This window comes from Cyprinodon tularosa, unplaced genomic scaffold, assembly GCF_016077235.1.
Source record: "Cyprinodon tularosa strain WSP-4 unplaced genomic scaffold, ASM1607723v1 ctg1558, whole genome shotgun sequence".
Lineage (NCBI taxonomy): Eukaryota > Metazoa > Chordata > Actinopteri > Cyprinodontiformes > Cyprinodontidae > Cyprinodon > Cyprinodon tularosa.
Window position 1 is genome coordinate 18,707 of NW_024038393.1, and position 21,202 is coordinate 39,908.

At 37.7% G+C, this 21,202-nt stretch overlaps 2 protein-coding genes across 3 annotated transcripts; both read left to right on the forward strand.

Moving 5' to 3' along the window:
* The first annotated feature begins 6 nt into the window (after positions 1–6).
* Positions 7–10,118, forward strand: nprl2 (NPR2 like, GATOR1 complex subunit). The gene is made up of 11 exons (XM_038280053.1): positions 7–643; positions 1,931–2,022; positions 2,122–2,290; positions 2,413–2,521; positions 4,984–5,120; positions 5,440–5,537; positions 5,753–5,789; positions 6,938–7,031; positions 7,110–7,227; positions 7,348–7,490; positions 9,861–10,118. Exons 1-11 carry the CDS (start codon positions 572–574, stop codon positions 9,926–9,928), a joined length of 1,137 nt encoding a protein of 378 aa, XP_038135981.1. The 5' UTR covers positions 7–571; the 3' UTR covers positions 9,929–10,118.
* A 521-nt stretch (positions 10,119–10,639) lies between these two features.
* On the forward strand, positions 10,640–19,432 carry zmynd10 (zinc finger, MYND-type containing 10). Of its 2 annotated transcripts, XR_005280341.1 has the most exons (13): positions 10,640–11,165; positions 12,151–12,259; positions 12,332–12,448; positions 12,530–12,583; positions 13,041–13,178; positions 13,283–13,371; positions 13,501–13,595; positions 14,617–14,789; positions 15,145–15,270; positions 15,345–15,466; positions 15,559–15,684; positions 17,668–17,882; positions 19,376–19,432. XR_005280341.1 is itself a non-coding variant. In XM_038280052.1 (12 exons), the coding sequence occupies exons 1-12, from the start codon at positions 11,077–11,079 to the stop codon at positions 17,780–17,782; spliced, it is 1,353 nt and encodes a 450-aa protein (XP_038135980.1). In that variant the 5' UTR covers positions 10,640–11,076; the 3' UTR covers positions 17,783–17,956. The 2 variants fall into 2 exon arrangements, 1 of the variants encoding a protein (XP_038135980.1); XM_038280052.1 differs by lacking the exon at positions 19,376–19,432 and having other exon boundaries at positions 17,668–17,956.
* Positions 19,433–21,202: the final 1,770 nt, after the last annotated feature.

A 21,202-nucleotide genomic window follows, 5' to 3' on the forward strand; every position in this document is an offset into this window, starting at 1 on the left:
AGGTGTCAAATAGCGGGCAGACATTTCAAATTGTATCCAGACTCATATATTACGACTTTTAGGTGTAATTTTATGAAAAAATCCCTCGTTAACTTAGAATTACGTATCTTATTTGTGACGTTTTAACCCTACCGCGTGACTGACCTGTGGTAAAAATATATAAAAACGTTTGAATAATAAATAGTATAATATTCAACGCACAAAATGTGTAGTTGTAATGTCACAAATGTTTAGAGCTCACGTGCTCTCATTTCCTAGGTTAGAGCGTGTGTATCAGTAAATTCCGTGATGGTATGTGAACGCATCAGTATTGTTGCAACTCGAGCTGGTCAGTTTGGACGATGTGCCTCAAAATCTGCAGCGTTCTTCAATGACACATTCTATTAAACCCTCTCGAATAGTATTTTTATATTTAAACATCGTAAAAACATTTGAACTTTTGTAATCATTTGTAGACATCCCGATTTGCTCTTTTTAAGCGATAGCTAGCTAGCATAACAAACGGGGGGTGGGGGGGAGGATCTAGTAATGATTTTAATTTATCTAGAAAGGAGCAAAAACAACTTTCGTCATGGCCACTCGAATAGAGTGCATATTCTTCAGTGAGTTTCATCCCACTCTTGGGCCAAAAATAACATACCAGGTAAGCCAGCAATGCTGTTAAAGCTACTTGCCCAGAGGTGACAGACATGAAGCGCTAAGATCCCACAACTTTAAAATGCATAATTTCTCCAACACACCTGAATCAAATAAGTGATTCGTTACCAGGCCTGTTTACAGCTGAATAACATGCAGATGAGGAGATTCAGTCATTTTATTATTAAACAAAGTTTGAATCTAAAAAAAGGAGGAAAGGCTGCCGCTCTGGCTTCCTCTAGGATAAATGCAAAACACCAGTTTTTCTGTTTTATGTGCTCTTTATTGCAATTCCTCACCATCCACAATTAAGCTTCCACTAAAAATGCATTTAATGGGATAACAAACTATAAGATGACTGTCCCCAGTTTTTTGTTTTACCTTCTTAAATAAACGTTTTTAGTCGAATAACTTCATGAACAGTTGATCATTTATGTTTTATGTGGCTTTATGAGTTGTATGTGAGATCAGTGTAAAGATTTCAGAAAATGTGACTTATTGTGTAATAATAAAAGACATTAAAGTATCATCATATCTGTATTAATAATAATAATTTAACTTTATTGATCTCACATTGGAGAAATTTACCTCTGCATTTAACCCATCCCCTTGAGGAGCAGTGGGCTGCCATTTTGGGGCGGCCGGGGAGCAATCGGGGGTTAAGGGTCTTGCTCAGAGAGCCGGAGTGAGACGGAAACTGAGAACCTCAGGATTCAAAGCTCTATGCCCTAACCATTAGGCCGTCACTAGCAGAAATAATGCACTGAAACCATTTTTCTGTTCCCTATTTATCCTGATGCTTATGCCCAGCACTGATCTGAGGGGGAACAAAAGCCAAACAGGAAACAGGAATGTTTCAAATTTGAAAATGATAATTTTTATCATCAGCTATTGTGATTAGACTTTAACTCTAGCCAAATCATGTAAGGTTGATACCCTTGCAACTGATGACAGAACCTTCTTTTATTTTTTAAAGATGTCAGCTAATTATCTCCTTTTTTTCTGCTCCTTGTGATGTAATATACCTAAAGATGCTCAAAGCAGGAGTCATTTTTTCCCATGCAATAACAAAAAAATAATAATAATTTCCAATTTCCTGCACAGTGTACATTTTTACAAAAGTACATGACTGAAAATTTGATGAAAGGGAATGAGGATCAAAGTGAATCATTCCTGTAGACCTTGATATGAATTTTGTCCCATCCTGTGTGAGTTTTATACTGTTTTAAAATGTGAAGAGATTTAACACTGAACTATTGTGCCGTACATTAATTCGTCTGTTCTGTCCCGACAGGTCCCAGAGGAGTACATTTCACGGGAGCTGTTTGATACAGTTCAAGTTTACATCATCACCAAGCCTGAGCTGCAAAACAAATTAATAACAGTGTAGGTCATCAGACACTGTCTCACTGAAATCGTTTTCTTTTACTCTCTAAATGTTTTGGTTTGTTTCCTTTTCCAATGGAACAATTGATGTTTTTGTAGAACTGCCATGGAGAAGAAGTTAATTGGCTGTCCTGTATGCATCGAGCATAAAAAGTACAGCCGAAACGCTCTCCTCTTTAACCTCGGCTTCGTCTGTGATGCTCAGACCAATACCTGTGCTCTAGAGCCCATTGTCAAGAAGCTGGCTGGGTACCTCACGACTCTGGAGGTGAGGAGTAATACATTTATTTGCTCCAGCAGTTAGAACTGTAATCATCTTTTGCCCTTCATACTTTCATAGTGAAATGACTCGAAGTTGTTATAGTTTTCTTGCCCCCTGCTTTGTTGCAGTTGGAGAGTGGCTTTATATCAAAGGAGGAGAGCAAGCAAAAACTTTTACCCATTATGTCAACGTTGTTAGAGGATCTTAATGCCACAGGAGCCTGCACGTTACCCATAGGTATTACTTTGTGTTTTACTGTTTGTTTTATGTCTTACACAGTAAACAAAGAAACAGGTTTTGGTTTTTTAAATTGTGCAGAAAAATCAATAAAAAAAAAACATTTTATTGTTACTTTACTCGGAGACATCTTAGCAGAAGGAATCCGTTATGCCGCCCAAAACAGGAATATTCTGTCTGAGGCTTATTCCTGATGACTTGAAAGGATTTTCAACCAACATTTATTTTATAATGAAACAGGCTGGAAATATTTATAGTACACATTAAGACGGTTGTCAGTGCCTAAAGGCTGAGCTATAGTAAAGCAGTTTTATTGATTGGCAAACTAGCTTTCTATGAAGTTGAATTTTTGGAAAATCAGGATTTCTTTTACTCTAGTTTACTCCTTGAGCTTCCGTAGTTCGTAGTGACAAAAGTTAGACACTTTTTTTGTTTTAAATTTCTGGTCAAAACTGATGAAATAGCTCATTGCGCCATACCACTCATGGCAAACATCTTGCATATCATGTTTTCGTTGTTTACAATTGCAGGTCCTGCCAACTTGTTTTATACGCATGTTTCAAAGCTTGACTTTAGCTGCACTTTGAGTTTAGATCAACTCTCAGAAGAGAAATTAAAGCTAGTTTTTTAAAAGTATTTCCCGTCATTGTCTATTATTAAACCTGGGGGGTAAAAATCAATTCATCAAATTTGTTATGAAGAAATTAGAGTTTTTTTTAATATACTATATTACCCAGCCTTAGGCTGAGCTGTGTTAATGTATTATGTTTTTTTTTTATAGCTCCATCGTTGTACGATAAAACCCCCAAGATACTGTTTGATTCAGAATGTAAAGTCATTGGAGAAAACTTCAGGAAATGGGCCTCAGCAAATATACTTTTAGTTCAGCAATGATAAGGTGTAATGTGTCGTGTATTTGTTTTGTTTTAGAAACCAGATAAGGTCTAATAAGTTTTATTATGTGCTGATACAATAAAACATATGAGTAAAAGGGTGTACTTTTCCCCCAGCAGTCACTCCAGGTAATGACAGCTTGGAATTGGTGGTTTTATAACCTGCCTATAAAGTCTTTATAATGATTATAATCATTACTACTACTAAAACTCTTATGTATGGAGCAATGATTCACAGCTTCAAGGCTACATACTGGCGTCTTATGTGGTTTTACATTTTAAATAAGCATTTCTTCCTAAACATATCATAACGTTTTCTTCCAAAAGTGTTTATATCCCTTAAACTTTTCCACATTTTTTTTTCGCTTTACCATCTTAAACTGTACTTTTTTTATTGGGATTTTATGTGGAGGACCAACAAAATGCAAAGTTCGAATGTAGAATAGATAAAACGGAAACATCCTTAGTTGTTCTTCAGGGGGAAGCAGAAACATGCCGATGAACACAAGAAATAATGAGAAATTAATGCCAGATCTAAATTGTAAGAAAACCAATATACACAAGAAATATGCAGGTAAATAAGATAGCTTAAAGTTGTTGAGACAGATTATTTTTGTTTACGCAAATAAAAAAAGAGAGAAACAGATTATAAGAATATGTTAAGTAATAATAGTTGATCTTTGACGCTAACAATCCTACTATATTCAGTTCAGTCCTTTGACTGGCCCCAATCCAAACTCATATATATGCTCTGATACAACCTGTTTTATTTTTGCCCTGGTTGTGTTTGTTGTTTTTTTAATATGCTGGAAGATGGACCTTTGCCAAATGTTCACACGTTTTACAGTAACCATTTTGCTTTCTTAAGAGTTACCCTGTATTTGTTATCAAAACAAAAGCATTTATTAAACATTGGGTCATTTTGAGTTGAAGCTTCACTATCGTCTGCAGTAAGATGCACAGCACAGCTTTCCTCCGCTCTTTGAGGATTTTCCTTTTTTTTTTTTTCTTTTTTTTATGCCAAAGCTTAAACAATATCGGAGTAAAGAGTGCAAAAATCTCTTAATGCACACTTCTTTGATCTGATTGGGGCGGAAAAAATATAAATCATACCTGATTTTCTCTTCTACTTTATGTTTAATAAATGCTTTCAGCCTACCAGACTTTTTCAGAAAACTGTGTTTGTGTCTCTTAACAGCATTATTTGGAAAAATCCCATAACTGGGAGGTGTGTGTGTTGAAGTACAGTATTTGTTTTCTTGTGGGGCCAGTTTCCCAGGACTATGCTACTTTGTGGGGACTTACAGTATCGTGTGGGGAACAGTCTACTTCTTAGGTTAGATTTAGGATTAAGATGTGAGCTGAATTTAGGATTAGATATGTGTTGGTAATTTGTTGGCTTAGGGAAAGGGTCTTGCTTTAACCAAACAAATGAATTGAAATCAATAGCAAGTACGGATAGTGGAATATAACATGTTTGTTTTGGGGGTTTTGGGGGTTCTTGCTGGTTGGTAAGGGTTATTTTTTATTTTGTACGTGTTAATTTTGCTTTGTCTTTTCTCCCCACAGACGACTCCAACACCATCCAGTTGAAGCTCATCCAGCAGCGAAGGGACCCCCCCACTGTCCAGGAATATGACGTGCCTGTCTTCACTGAATGCAAAGAGCTTTTTATTAAATCTCAGTGGGACCTCACCACTCAACAGGCAGGATGAGCACTGCGTGGTTGCAAATATCAACAGATGTTATGATAAGACATATCCTAGTTTTCCTAGAAGCAGCGGTAAAAAGATTAGCGCGTAATGCTTGTTATCTTGTCGGAAAAGGTGAAGTGAGGCGTTTCTCATTTACCTTTTCATACCTGGAAACGAGCTTCTCTTATGGTTCTCTTTACTGATTTTACTGTGTTATTGTATAGTAATAAAAACCATGTCCTCGCACAAATCGTGATAAAGTTCTCGACTCTTTAAACAAATGAGGCCACAGAGCTTCAGATGATTATGTTCATCCTCTGGTTTCTTTTAGATATTGCCTCACATCGATGGATTCAGGCACATTCAGAAAATATCTGCTGAAGCAGACGTTGAGCTGAATCTTGTTCGTATTGCGGTGCAGAACCTGCTGTGAGTACTTTCCTCTAACACGGCCCCTCTTACCTTACACTATTAAGCCCACAGTCCACATTTATCAGCAATGCTACTGCACTTCTTAGGAGTTAGCATAGCATATTTTGAATACAGTTGAATTTCTTTGAACATATAGCTGCTTTTGAATAAATTTCATAATCCCAGGACAAACAATTAAAACTGATAGACTTGTATCAACTTTTTTCTTCCAGGTATTATGGTGTGGTGACCTTGGTGTCGATATTTCAGGTAGGGAACTGATTTCACAGCACATTGACAAACCTAAAAATGTTCCTGAAATAAACCCAAGCCTTAAAATCTAGGATATTAGCCTCTAAATACATGAGGAAAAACTATGTTTTCAAGATTCTAATTCTCTGTTGTTGTTTTTTTATTTTCTAAAAGATACAAATGTAAGTTTGTGGAAAGCTTTATCAAGCTTTGCATTATTTATATCCATAATCGGTTCATTCTGAAAGTTTGTTTCGCCTCCACATCGTTTCAGAACCAAAGCCTTTCAGGGATTAGTGTTCAGAAATCTACCAGCCGCAGCCAGGATCCTGATCATCCTGGGTCATATAGGAACATCTGCACCACATCATAACATCATTTTTAACCTTTTATTGAAAAAGTGGAATTATTTTGGAGAATTAAGTTTAATTAGCATTTCTAACAGTTTCCTCCAATTTTAGAGCCGTTGGCTGGAAGAACTCTGATGTTATTAATTTTCATTTAAAAGCTGATACATTGAATAAAAAGGAAAGAGGAAGCCAACAGTCTCTTAAGCTTTCTATCTTTATGGAGGACATTTTCTGTTTTGTTTTTTTCTAATGCTGACAAAATTCAGGTTGACCTTTGGTTTAGTTCAGTGCTTCTAGTTCCCCAACTTCTCAGATGTCACTTCTGTGTGATGCAATCGGAGCATAATCCTGTGCAGCTCTCTTTAATTTAATTAACAGATTAGGTTTTTTTTTTATTAAATCTGTCCTTTTTTTAAAAGCTACGTTTTTTAAAATATTGTTTTAATATTGTATTACTGACCTTTAGTGCTTTAAATGGTTTAATCCAATTTAATTTCTATCGCCTCCTCATTATCCAAACGTTTTTAGAGCCACAGGTGGAGGTGATAAAGCTTTTGCTGAGGCATTAGCAACATCATGGAATAGCTATAAATCTACGCTGCTCGATTCATTTAAAGGGTTGTTGTTTGTAGTGTTGTTTGTTTGGCGAAATTGAGAAACAATTTAACATGTTTTTGTATACATAAAGTGTTATCACTTTCCAAGCATTTAAAGGAAAACTTAATTATTAGAAAAATGGGGTAAAAAAAAAAAAAAGCTAACATCTTTTTAGGAAACCTATAGTCATCTCCACTGGCTGTTATTTATTTCTTCTAGTACTCCAATGTCTACTGCACAACGCCGAAGGTTCAGAGCCTCATTGATGACAAGTCCATTCAGGACGAATGCCTCAGCTACGTCTCCAAGCACGGTAAGGGAGAAGAGAGCTACTAAATTAAATGAATGGATTCATTTCCAGATGTTGATTGATTTTTGGCCTCATCATCAGGTCAGAAACGGGCCAGCCTCAGAGATGTGTTCCAGCTCTACTGTGGTCTCAGTCCTGGAACTACGGTGCGAGACCTTTGCTCCCGCTACTCGCAGCAGCTTCAAAGAGTCGATGAGAGGTCAGCGTAGCTCACCGTTTCACTTCCTGAAATGACTTAATTTCTCTGGAAATGTCCGGTCAGAGTAGCTCTCAAAACATGTTGAGTTGGCTGCTGATTCGCTTTGTGTTTTAAACTCAGGAGGCTAATCCAGTTCGGGCTGATGAAGTCTCTTATTCGACAGCTTCAGAAGTATCCTGTGAAGGTGGTCCGGGACGAGAGAAGCAGGCTGCCTCGCCTCTACACCGGTTGTCATAGTTACGATGAGATCTGCTGCAAAACAGGCACGTTCAGAAGCTCTCTATAAGCAGCATTTTGGGTTTGTTATTTCAAAATGCACAGATCAGTCATCATTAGCATCATCCTAATAACTCATCCTATACTCAATTTTTGGTTCTTTCTCAGTCTCATGGAACATTTACACACTTCCTTGTTTTAAAAAATAAATCCTTGCAAAATTTCAGCACACTATTTATAGAACTATATGACTGACTACATATTTCCATGACCAATAGGCACATGGTTCATCAACGGCGCATCAGAGTTAGGAAAGAACCTAGAAATATAATCGAAGTTAATTAAAGATCGAACAGTAATCCAAAGTGTGTTGGTCTGTTGAAACCCAACAGAGGGGGTTAAATAAAACAGGGAGCGGGTACTCATAATTCTTCTGACTACCTTTAATACACTATATTGCCAAAAGTATTTGCTCACCTGCCTTGACTCACATATGAGCTTAAGTGACATCCCGTTCCTAATCCATAGGGTTCAATATGACGTCGGTCCACCCTTTGCAGCTAGAACAGCTTCAACTCTTCTGGGAAGGCTGTCCACAAGGTTTAGGAGTGTGTTTATGGGAATTTTTGACCATTCTTCCAGAAGCGCATTTGTGAGGTCGCACACTGATGTTGGACGAGAAGGCCTGGCTCTCAGTCTCCGCTCTAATTCATCCCAAAGGTGTTCTATCGGGTTGAGGTCAGGACTCTGTGCAGGCCAGTCAAGTTCATCCACACCAGACTCTGTCATCCATGTCTTTATGGACCTTGCTTTGTGCACTGGTGCACAGTCATGTTGGAAGAGGAAGGGGCCAGCTCCAAACTGTTCCCACAAAGTTGGGAGCATGGAATTGTCCAAAATGTCTTGGTATGCTGAAGCATTCAGAGTTCCTTTCACTGGAACTAAGGGGCCAAGCCCAGCTCCTGAAAAACAACCCCACACCATAATCCCCCCTCCACCAAACTTTACACTTGGCACAATGCAGTCAGACAAGTACCGTTCTCCTGGCAACCGCCAAACCCAGACCCGTCCATCAGATTGCCAGATGGAGAAGCGCGATTCGTCACTCCAGAGAACGCGTCTCCACTGCTCTAGAGTCCAGTGGCGGCGTGCTTTACACCACCGCATCCGACGCTTTGCATTGCACTTGGTGATGTATGGCTTGGATGCAGCTGCTCGACCATGGAAACCCATTCCATGAAGCTCTCTGCGCACTGTTCTTGAGCTAATCTGAAGGCCACATGAAGTTTGGAGGTCTGTAGTGATTGACTCTGCAGAAAGTTGGCGACCTCTTCGCACTATGCGCGTCAGCATCCGCTGACCCCGCTCCGTCAGTTTACGTGGCCTACCACTTCGTGGCTGAGTTGCTGTCGTTCCCAAACACTTCCATTTTCTTATAATACAGCTGACAGTTGACTGTGGAATATTTAGGAGCGAGGAAATTTCACGACTGGATTTGTTGCACAGGTGGCATCCTATCACAGTTCCACGCTGGAATTCACTGAGCTCCTGAGAGCGACCCATTCTTTCACAAATGTTTGTAAAAACAGTCTGCATGCCTAGGTGCTTGAATTTATACACCTGTGGCCATGGAAGTGATTGGAACACCTGATTCCAATAATTTGGATGGGTGAGCAAATACTTTTGGCAATATAGTGTATCTAGCATTCAGCATTTTATTTATTGAGAGAAAAAAAGCGCTTCATTCAAACCTAGCTCCTTTGTGTCCCCTTCTTAAATCATATAGTCACTAAAATCAACCTATTAAATAAATGTAGTCATTTAAATCTATCAGTCTCATAAGATTTGGAAAGTTTTGGTAGCCTTTATATCTAAATCCTCTCAGAGGTAGTTTATCAACCAAAGTTACTCCAAGAGAGCAACTCTTGACTTACCTACAGGATAACCAAAATATGTTAATCGGGGAGAAGTCCAAAGTATTGAAGCCAATCTGAATAAAATATTTTTTCATTTTAAATCTGCCCTAAAAAAATCTTTATGACTGCTAAACCGTTTGTAAAAATGAAATGCAGACTTAAAGACAATAGCAGGGCCTTTTTAAGTTGTGCGTCTATTACATCTGGCGTAAAACTAACCCTGTTTTCCATTCTAAAGCAGCAAATTTTAAACGAAAAAATGACCCATCATCAGTTTGTTGCCTTAAACTCAGAGTAGTTAAGTGTTTTGAAGTGACTTGGAGTAAAGTAGGCAACGGTTCTAATCAACTCTAAAGTTTTCATTAGCACTTCAGCATAAAAAACAAATGCGGGTTTGTGTTTTTGTGATAAATTGTTAAGAAATGTGACGTTGAGCAGCCAATCTTAGCTCAAACTTTGCTGGAGTAAAACGGGTTTGCCTCAATTGTGCTGATTTTACAGGAATTACTTACCAGGAGCTGGATGAACGTTTGGAAAACGACCCTAACATAGTGATCTGCTGGAAGTGACCTTAAATGAAGCCATCTTCCATGAAGCCTCAACCAAAGCTGCCAAGAATGAAAAGAAGTAAAGCTCAAACTGTATTTTGTAATGACCTTTGCTTTTTTTATAGTATTATTTATGTGTTCATTTCTAATTCAAGGGAATGACTGTCCAGTTGATAACTAGAATATAAATTAAAATTATGTTCAAACTGTTCATGCTTTGATTTATTGTGTTGTTTCTTTTTTGTTTTACGCTAACTGTATAAATAGACCAAATACAGTCATCACTGTTGTATATCCTGCTTACATTGCCTGTATTTACTGTAAATAGTAAGAAACATTAACCTTTGCAGCAACACAAAATATAGCAACACATAAAATCCTCTCATAAGTATTTAAAATCTCACCTTTAAATATTTTTTGTTTTGTTTTTGTAATGACACTGTACAGGATCTGTCTTTTTAGGATTTTGAGAGAACAAGCTATAACCTACATTTTTTTTTTATTACTTTACAGTTATTTCAGGTTTCAATTCAACATTTACATAAACAGATAACAAATATTTTACTGAAGACTTGTAAGTAAATGCTTTCTACAAAATCACTGAACTAAATTAAAATTTAAAATGTCAGAACTGTTTATATACTTTTTGCTTTCAAGGTACAATTCATCTTGTTTTCCAGGTATCAGAAAATAGAAGATTTTGGCCACTAAAAACCTCAATACGTTTAGAGGTCTTCACACAATCATTGACTTAAATTTGATTCATTGCTTATATGAGCTGATAAGAATATATCGTTTATATATTGATACTCTTACTTAATCCTATTAATCGCATATTTTGCGAGCAGGGATTTGAATTTCGGCTTTCTTATTCCTTCGTCTCAGCTCAGGCGCTGTGATTGGCTACAAACAATGGAATTCAAGGCGGCGTTGCCTAGCAACGGAACAGTCAATCAACGTTAGAAAACCTCCCCGTTGTTTGGTACTTTACGTCAAACTCTGGCGCCCCTTAGTGGCGACTACTGAAAACTACAAGGTAAAACGGTTACCTTGGCAACTGTCTGTGTATATCTCACCCTGGCTGCTGGACATTAACAAATAAGTTCACCAGAGCGGCTGTAAATGTTTTAATTTACCCGACATTGTTTGAAATAATCAAGACTGTGGAAATGGATACGTCGGTGGTGCTGCCTGTTGAAGCTGAGGGGATTATTCAAAGTTTGGATATTTTCTCCCTCAAAGAAGTGGGTTCTGCGAGGTAAGATCATAAACTAACGTTAGCATGAGCCAATGTATGCTAACGTAACGTTTCTGGGAGAACAAAGAGATCCCTTCTGCGATATGAATTTAAAAAATTATAAGGCAAAGTTAAAGAAACTGCCTTTGATCTGATATCCCTAAATAAAAAGGTAGAATAACCTGTTTGTGATCTAGATTAAGTTGTTCTATAAAGGCCTCTATGTAGTTTACCACAAGCCATGTAATAAGCGCAAAAGATATAATAGTTTAATGAGACCAAAACTAAGACTTTTGATTGATTGATTTGATTGATCTAAAATGATTTGTGAGGCAGAAAACTTAAATTGCAAAATCTACTAAAAACACACCCTGGCCCCTATAAAACATTGTGCTGGCAGTGTCATGCTTGTGATGCCTTTCTATATAAGGAAAAAATGAAAATGTGAGGAAATGTAAGGAACAAATCTGGAAGATTTGTTAAGAAAACATGTTTGAATTCACGATTTTTCCCTGCCTTTTTCTGTTTTAGCAAGTACAAACTGTGTAATACTCATACAAACATGTTGTTTAATACAGGAGCAGACATACAGGTATAGCAGTCTATCAGAAAGTCATACAAATAACAAATGAATCATGCAATAAAAGGCTTCCTCACAATAACTGAAAAAAAGAGGAAACCTTCAACAACACAGTACTACCAGTCCTTTCATACAGGATTGACAGTTAAAAAGCAGGTTCTTGAGGCTCATTTACTTATTACTTATTACACTTAATTACACATTTACTTATTTCACTTAATTATTCCACCTGCTGCCAAGCTGGAAGTAATTCTTGATGTCTGAGCAAAGGCAGAGAGCAGCTAGACTGGGGAAACATTTTATAATTGTGGGGTTAAGAGTGGGTATATTTTCCCTATGTATGGGTTTGATTATAGAAAAAAGGCCTCAAATTGTATCTGTTTTTAAAAACCCTCACCTTTTCTCACAAATCTTCTGTGTTAACAGGTGGTTCAGACAACACGAACATATTGAGAGACTAAACATGCAGGCCATACTGAATGCTTCAGCCATGCACGATGAGTTTGTCAAGGAGCTCCTGGTGTCCTTCGGAAAGGTGACCTCCAGCTCTTATATCTACAAAGTGATAACTAACAGCAGGGTGAGTGATCAATTCCTCTTTTCTCAGATACCTGTTCTGGTCCATGAGATGATCCTTGTGGAGATGTGGAAGCAGAAAGTGTTCCCCATCCTATGCCAGCTGCAAGACTTCAATCCTAAGTGCACCTTTCATCTTTACATGCTGGTACGTGTGAAAATTAGATCTGCAACAGCTCTGATCAGCTCGTAATGACATTTAATGGAATTTTCATTTCGTCTCTCTTAGATCCACCATGAGGCTACAATCATCAACCTGCTTGAAACAGTGTTGTTTCATAAGGTCAGTAGGTTCTCCGATATTTCTAGTCTCTCCTGAGTCTTTGTTTGCCTGTAAATGTTTTAATTTGCTTTTGGTTGCAGCATCAGGAAAATGTAATGATATGTGCTATCATTACCTATTAGTTCATACCCTTCAACTTTTTACATAATTTTTTTTTTATCTTCCCAGCCGTAATTGTATTTTTAAGCTTTTATGTGGCAGTTAAACTAAATATAAATTTGAAAGTGGAAGAAAAAGGATCTCTGTTTGTTTTTTAATCTATTTTTGTAATTAACAGCTGAACGATATGCCATGTGTTTTGGTTCTTTATAGAAAAACCTTTATTTGAATTCGTTCTTCATTAAACATCTCAAGCTTTGATTTGACCAAAGCCCTTTTTTTAATCTGCATTATGATATCATAGGTGTGAATACTTTTGCGGGTCAACCTATCAGGTATTGTGTTTCTGAAAGTTTAGGATTCCTGTGAGGCAGCTGGTGATTCTCTTCTTGACTTGGTGGATTACTGCCATCGTAAACTCACTCTGCTGGCCAGTGAGGCAACCAAGGGCCGTGCTGCGGCTCATGATCGACAGAACCAGCTATCCCCTATAGAGGTAAACTTTTGATGCCTCTGTTCGCTTTCTTGCATTTCTTCCACACTGCAGCATCATTCAAACCAGGGATATGAGTCACATCCTTTTATTTCTGCTTAATGAAGGAGCTGCAGACGCAGAATGCGGCACTGGAGTTTGAAATCTCTCTTAAAGCTGTATCTGTCCTGAGCTACATCACAGATCATTCTTACAGGTACATGATGGAGGGATTGCTTTGAAGTTACATTTTCTGTTTTTCAAATTGAATGGAAACCTTTAACGTTTCATAGATGACAAGCAGGATGCTAAAAACCAAACTAATGTGTCATCTCTTTCCTCTCAGCATCAGTGTCATCAATCGTGTGCTGTGTACGCACAATATGCCATGTGTGCTGGTTCAGCTGATAGAGTCCTGCCCCTGGAGTCGGAGCGTAAACGGTAGATCTTAATACCTGCACTTAAAACATAGGGATATGACCCTTTGTTAGTATTTATAAGATTTCATAAAGATATTCATCTTGCAATCATTTTGCAACTTTATTGTTGTTTTTTTTACTAATGTTCTTTAACAGACCAATAAAGCCTTAGATGAGCAGCCGTTCCATCCTGATATTCAATCCCACGTACTGTAGATCCGCTGGGTTTTATCTTGAGGTAGCAGAGTAAAAGGGGGATCTGAATACACATACAGGCTATACCTCTCAGATTTTAGTTCTAAAAATCTTTTCCCTCCACTTATTCACATAATTATTATACGCTACCTTGTGTTTGTTTATCAAATAGGATCTCGAAGTGGCTAAAATTTTCAGAAATTTCTCTCAAGTACGACAAAACTATTTTAATTTTACTCTGGTCTAAGTAAAAAGTTGCCATCCAATAAAAATTATTTAGTGAAAAGGCTTCTTTAAGTACCAGGTAACTGATCCAAACATCTGATTTACTATTTAAGAATGAAATATTCAACAGATCAAAAAAATGCATATGCACTTCTAATATATTTCAAGACTAAAATAAAATCAATAAAACTAAATTTCGACATAAAAATTCAGTCAGAGAAAACATTTTTCCAAATCTATTTAAGCTTAAACCACCTCTAGTAACTATATCTACTTGTTTATTAACTTGACCTTCAAATGTCATTGAAGGTTCAACAGATGGGAAGTAAAGCTTATGTAGAAAAGCAGAACACTAGTTTCAACATAAACCGTAACTGTCTGTGCCTGAAGCAGTTTTGCTTGGAACAAGTTTGCTCTTTGCTCAATAAAGTTTCTCAGAGTGAGCGTCCAAAAACTTCACTGAAGTAATGGTACTATATAATGAGCTATATAAGGTACGAAATGCAATAAGATGTCATGAATTGTAACTATCCCAATCAAATACTGTGGAAAAGAGGAGAAATGAGCCTTAGGAATTTGAATGCTTTTGTAAGGCCCTGTCTGCTCTCTATTGCCCCCTCTAGGTGAAGTAGAAAAGAACATTAATGGCAAATGGCAGAGGATTCCTCCTGAGGACCATTTGAAGATGACTAAACTTGATGGCCAGGTCTGGCTGGCTCTGTACAGTTTGATACTAAAGGAAGAATGTCAAAGAAAATACGACTTCAACAATTTCAACAAGAACCAACTTCTAAAGGTAAAAACTAAAACAAAATATAAACTAACTATATGTGTTTCTATGTGTTTAAGGGTTTTTATGAGTAAGAGGATTTTATTTGACTTAAGCTAATGCTTTGGAAGTACCACTGTTCCAGATTATTGTCCTTTACATGTTATCTGACCTCCTTCCTTGTAGAAAACAGATCCAGTCCCCATAGATGTATTTTTTAATGCTACTTCCTCCTATTATGAGCTTCTCATCCTCTTCCTGTAGCACTAATTACATAACCAGACAACCTTGAGCATCCTTTTGCAAGCACAGATATTCTCCTGAGTATCCCTACAACCTGAGGTGTGCTGATGTCTGAATGCTGCTGCTGTGCTGTTCCCAGCTCAGGAGTTTTTTGACAGACGTGCTGATCGATCAGCTGCCGATCCTGGCTGAGCTCCAGCGCTTCCTGGCTCATCTTGCTGTCACAGACCCGGCTCCACCAAAGAAAGAGCTGATTCTAGAACAGGTACAGTCACTTTGACACATGTACCTTCATTCCCATCTTCCGCGCTCTCACCCTCAGATGTTCTTTATGTTCAGATCCCAGAAATGTGGAGCCAGATTGTCAGAGACAATTCTGGGAAGTGGAAAGCAATAGCAAAATATCAGGTCAAAGAAACATTTAGCCCATCTGACAGTGACTTACAACATCAGGCCCAGAGGTAAGTAATCCTTGAAACACTAACCTGAGTGCAATGTGAAAGAATATAGGAGGGAAATTCACAAACTGGTGCTTTAAAAATCTCTCATTAAGGTTGGCCCAGACATACAACTTGGATGTCATGGAGCGTTTGCTCCCAGAGAAACCAAAGTGTGGATCCTGTGGTAAAGAGGCTTCAAAGAGATGCTCTAGATGCCAGATAGAGTGGTACTGTAACAGGTAATATATGGAGGGCTAGTACTGACATTTTTACATGCTACATCGCCAAATTTTTACTGTATTTTACTGAAATTTTAATGGAAAGGCTTCCCCATTAGTTTGGCAAAAGATATCACGAACAGAAATTTGTAAAAATGAAGCCTGAATTAATATTTAGCATCCTTTGCTCCGATACAATTTAAATATCCTTATCAAAATCTGACACAGCTGTTTCCATTCAAACTCATTTATTTGATAAACAGAGCAGGGGTTAGTTTCAACACTTTTTTTTTCTTTTCTTCCAACTTCTCCAAGATTATTGGACCTAAACCAACCGTATTAAAAATACACCTGTCTGATAATTGCTTATAGCTTTTAAATATAATTAGACAGGGCTGATTTTTCACATCGCTAATTAGTGCTAATCCTCTGAACACTCTCTCTCAGAGACAATTGTCATAAAAACATTTTTTTTCCCTAAATAAACTTCTCTTTTTGTCTCAGTAAGGGTGTTATTGTGAGAGTTTTATTGCTTTCTAATAAATTTCCTTTGCAAATAAATAAATAAAGTTCACATAGAAAGACACCCGAAAATGAAACTATTAAATCTCAGACCTTTTTAAGCACTGCTTTTATTAAACACCTAAAAATTAACACAGCAAACATGACATCCCAAAAGGCAGTTTTGAAACCAGGAAAAAATAAATAATAATAAAACAGCTTTTTAAGAGCAGAGACATCTTAAATACTTTATTTATTGATAGGGGTCTAAAAGACAACCTAACACCCCATTCCCACCATCATTAATCAGATATTTTTAGTTGTAGAAATCATCTGCAGCTGTACAATCTTTATGTCCCCAGGACCCGCTATCCAGCAATGGACCCATACTTTCCTGGATTTTAAGTAGCTTTCCAGTTTGGGGACAGTTGTACTGTAAACTATGACAGAACACCATGCACTAGCTGGAAACATAAATATGAGCACATGCTAACCATGTGATTTGCAGGGAAACTAGCTAAATTGTATTTACTTAGTACAAATGGTCAGGACAGTATGACAAAAAACACACAACATGGAACAACATACTTACAGCCAAAAAAAAATGTTTTTCCCCACAATAAATTTAGATGTTCTTATGTTTTTTGTTCTCTCCTGCTTGTTAGAAGACATATTATCTCCAGTACAGTGTGAATGTCATCAATATGCTCTTAATTGGAAAAAAAAAAAACACTTGTTGACACCTGTGGGTTTTTTTTTTTATCATGAAAACTTTAATCTAGAGAAAAGATGTAAACCAGTTTATGTTTGTTCATGAACAATTGTCGTATGATGACAAAATGGGAAGAGCAAAGCAGAAAAAACTGCAAACCTAACAAGACGTAAAAGTACATCTAAACAGACAGGTTGTTAGAGAGAGCGTTGAATAGAGGTGGCAACTGGAGGAGAATGGATGGCGTAACGAAGGTAGCTACTGTTGAGCCATAAAAGTTCTTGTTTGCAGTTTGTGTTGATAATTTTAAAGGACAACAAATAGGAATGCTCTGATCTAATTAGACCAAGCTTGAAACTTTTAGGATACATGCTGTGTTTTGAAAAAAAAAAAAAAAAAGAATAAAATGCAGAGTGCAATCCCTTAGAATAAAATTGTTACAGGCTGAAAAATACTTGACAATGACTTAGAAAATCCCATTTCTACAAGACAATGCTGATAAACATACATCCAGAGCTGAAAAGGAATGTTTTAATCATATTCATCTATTAGACGACCTAGTCAAAATCCTCAAGACTTGAAAACTTATTTTACAGGTACTCTCCATCCAATCAGAAAGCACTGAAGCTTTGTTTTCAACTTATTCAAGAGTCTGACAGCTGTGGTGTATCAAAATGTGATTAAATTGACCTGGGGGGTGAAAAATGCAGATCAGTCTTCATTTGTAAAGGAAAAAATCAAATTTTCCTACTGATTTACTTTGACCTCTGTCATGTTTTTCTTCTCTGAAGATCATGCCAGGTGAAGCACTGGCCTAAACACAAGAAGGCCTGCCAGCTGATGACTGACACTATGGAGAGGATCCAGGAGGACATGCAGATAGAGAGCCAAGATAATCCGCTTTAACCGGAGAATGATGAAGAGGAACCAACATTTCTAGATAGAAAACAAATCTCCATTCTCCATTTGCACGATGCTGAAACATGACATTTGTGATGTATGTGATATCCTGCAGAAATCCTAAATAGAATTTAATGTTTAGTGTTTTTTTAACATAATAAAGTTTCAAAACATTGTGTCATACAGTCTTTTTTTTTTTTATTTTTTTTTTCCCTTTATTTAACCAGGTAAACCCTGTTGAGATCTGGATCTCCTTTTCAAGAGGGACCTGGGCAGAGATCTGCAATACACTGCAACCTGGTTACAAAAATAAAACCAATTAATACATATGCACAAATATAAAACAATAAAAACTATTTAGAGCACTGACACTGTGTCATAGAAGCTTGTTATCTATCTTTAAGAACCGCTCAAAATAAGTCCAATGAAATAGTGTCTGACATCTTGAGCTCAGACTGAAGCTGATTCCACGCTGTAGGAGCAAACGCACTGAATGCTTTCTTTCCTTTATCAGTTCGAACACGAGGAACATGTAGAAGAATAAAGACATTTGAGCGTAAAAAATGTACTAGATCTATGCAAAAGAGAGCTTATGTATGTTGGTGTTAGTCCAAGGAGAGATTTATATATAAGGATCATCAAATGATTGTTTCTCCGAACACTTAAAGAGGGCCAATCAGCTTTTGCATACAAATCACAATGATGTATCAAACATCTACTACCAGTTATAAACCTTAAAGCACAATGATAAACAGTATTTAATGATTTTAGACATTTGGTTGAAGTATTCATATATAAGACATCTCCATAATCCAGAAGTGGCAGGAATGTTGCTGCTACCAATTTACTTCTAGCTTTGAGTGAGAAACTGTCAGGATTTGTTTGAGGGTTGAGGACCCAAAAGCAGAGGCAGGTAGGCAGAGTTGATTTCATGGTTGGTTTAATGAAGGAGTAACTGAAAAAAGCAAAGTCCAAACAAACAGGCAATCAAGAATCCAAAATCCAAAATGGAAACAAGGTCCAAAAAACAAACATGAAAAAAAAAAAATTTTAAAACATGAAAAAATAATAAGAAAAAAAAAACCCAGAAAAACATGGAGACATCAGGGAATCAAAACTCAAGGAGGAAGACACAGAGAGACGAAGTGGAAGAAGACTGAAGATGTTAGACAAGGACCCAGCTAAGAGGAACTGTAGAGAGAGGGCTTTTAAAGGAGACAGAGACAAAGAGAGGGCTAATGAGAAGATTGGGAACAGGTGAAGACAGAGCAGAAACAAAACAGGAGCTATGGAGAAAGGAGAACACAGGAGGGCAGCAGCGGGCAACAAATGAAAAAACCAGAAGACTGGAAATAAGTAGAAAACACTACAAAATAATTATTAAACCACTAACATTAGAAAACAAGGAGCAAAGCAAAACTGAACACTAAAAAGAAAATATAACAGAACCAAGACTAGGACAGTAACTGAGAAAAACAAAACAAAGAAAACAATAAACAAAGAATTAAACCATAAGGAACCAACATTTCTAGATAGAAAACAAATCTCCATTCTCCATTTGCATGATGCTGAAAACATGACATTTGTGATGTATGTGAGATCCTGCAGAAATCCTAAATAGAATTTAATGTTTAGTGTTTTTTTAACATAATAAAGTTTCAAAACATTGTGTCATACAGTCTTTTTTTTATTTTTTTATTTTTTCCCTTTATTTAACCAGGTAAACCCTGTTGAGATCTGGATCTCCTTTTCAAGAGGGACCTGGGCAGAGATCTGCAATACACTGCAACCTGGTTACAAAAATAAAACCAATTAAAGCCACAAGTGGCATTGTGCGGCCCTCGCAGCTCGCACCGCCTGGTATGTTGCGATCGCTGGAACCAAGCGACCTCCACCTCCATGCTCCTTCCCAGCCTGTGCTCCTGCTCTTCAGCCTATACCTGCTGCTGCTTCTCTTTATCCTCCCCCTCCTTCTTATTCTGCTGCTGCCACTGTTTCTCCTCCACCTGCAGCCTCTCCTCCTCTTACTCATCCTCCTGCTAATGCAGCTTCTCCTCATCATCCTCCTGCCGCTGCTTATCTTGCTGCGTCTCCTTCTCCTCCTCCTGCTGTTGCTCTTGCTGCATCTCCTTCTCCTCATCCTGCTGCTGCTCTTGCTGCATCTCCTTCTCCTCATCCTGCTGCTGCTGTTTCTCTTCATCCCCTGCCTGCTGCTGCTTCTCCTGATCCTCTTCATCCTCCTTATCCTGCTTCTTTTCATCCTCCCCCATTCTCCTTCTGCTGTTTCTCTTCCTTACCACCCTCCTCCTCCTCGTGTTGCTCATTCTCCTCATCCTCCTGTTGCTCCTGCCTATCTTCATCCTTCCCCTCCTTCTGCTGCTTTTCTAAATCCTCCCCTTCCTTCTACTTCTTCTTATTATCATCCTAATCATCCTCCTCCCCCTGTGCTCCTTCTCTTCATATTCCTCTTCCTGCTGCTGCTCTCACTGTGTCTCCTACTGCTGTTTGTTTCTCATCCTCATCATCCTTCTCCTCCTCCTAAAAGCATGACTTTGTATGACTGGAGTTAACAGTTTGATGCTTAGCCACGCCCACATGCTTCCATGTAGAATAATAATTTTGATAACTTTTAAACTGCTATGACTATAGTCCATGTAAAGTTAATTTGAAGTCTCTAACTAAAAAAAAACCAAGAGCCCTTCACTCAGATATGTCATGACTTAAAAAAAGAAAATGGTAACTTTGATCCAAAATGGCTGACTTCTTGTTGGGTGTGGACCATGGCTTTAATTGACTTTTTTGAGCATCCTGTTGCGTTATACAGATTTAATAATCCTTAATAAAAGCAGTGCCTGAGGCAGTTTAGTCATACTCTAATGGCGAGAAGTCTAATTTTGATGCTTGGCCATGCCCACATGGTTTGTCACAGCAAAAATCTTTTGATAACTTTTGATCCCTTATGTCTTAAGTCTAGGCTCAGCAAGTTAGAAGTTTGCAGCCCAATCGCTCAAGGAGGAGTAAGCTAACATACAATATAAAGATGAAAAAGCTAATGATGGCTTTGATTCAAAATGGCGGACTTCCTGTGGGGTTTAGACCATGGCTCCAATATAACTTTTTTAGGTCCAGATGGGTTACATATGTGTACCAAATTTCATAACTCTCATTAAAAAAATGGCCTGGGGTTTGCATTGTGTTTCATAGCAAAGGGACCACATTTGACGCTTGGCCACGCCCACATGCTTTGATGTAGAAAAATTCCTTTGATAACTTTTGATCCCCCGTACCTCAGCTCAAGGTGGAGTAAGTTTGAACTCTGTAACTCAAACGGTCTAGGAGGAGTTCGCTCAAATAGGTCACAAAGGTAAAAAAGCAAAGTGATTGTTTTGATTCAAAATGGCTGACTTCCTGTGGGATTTGGACCCC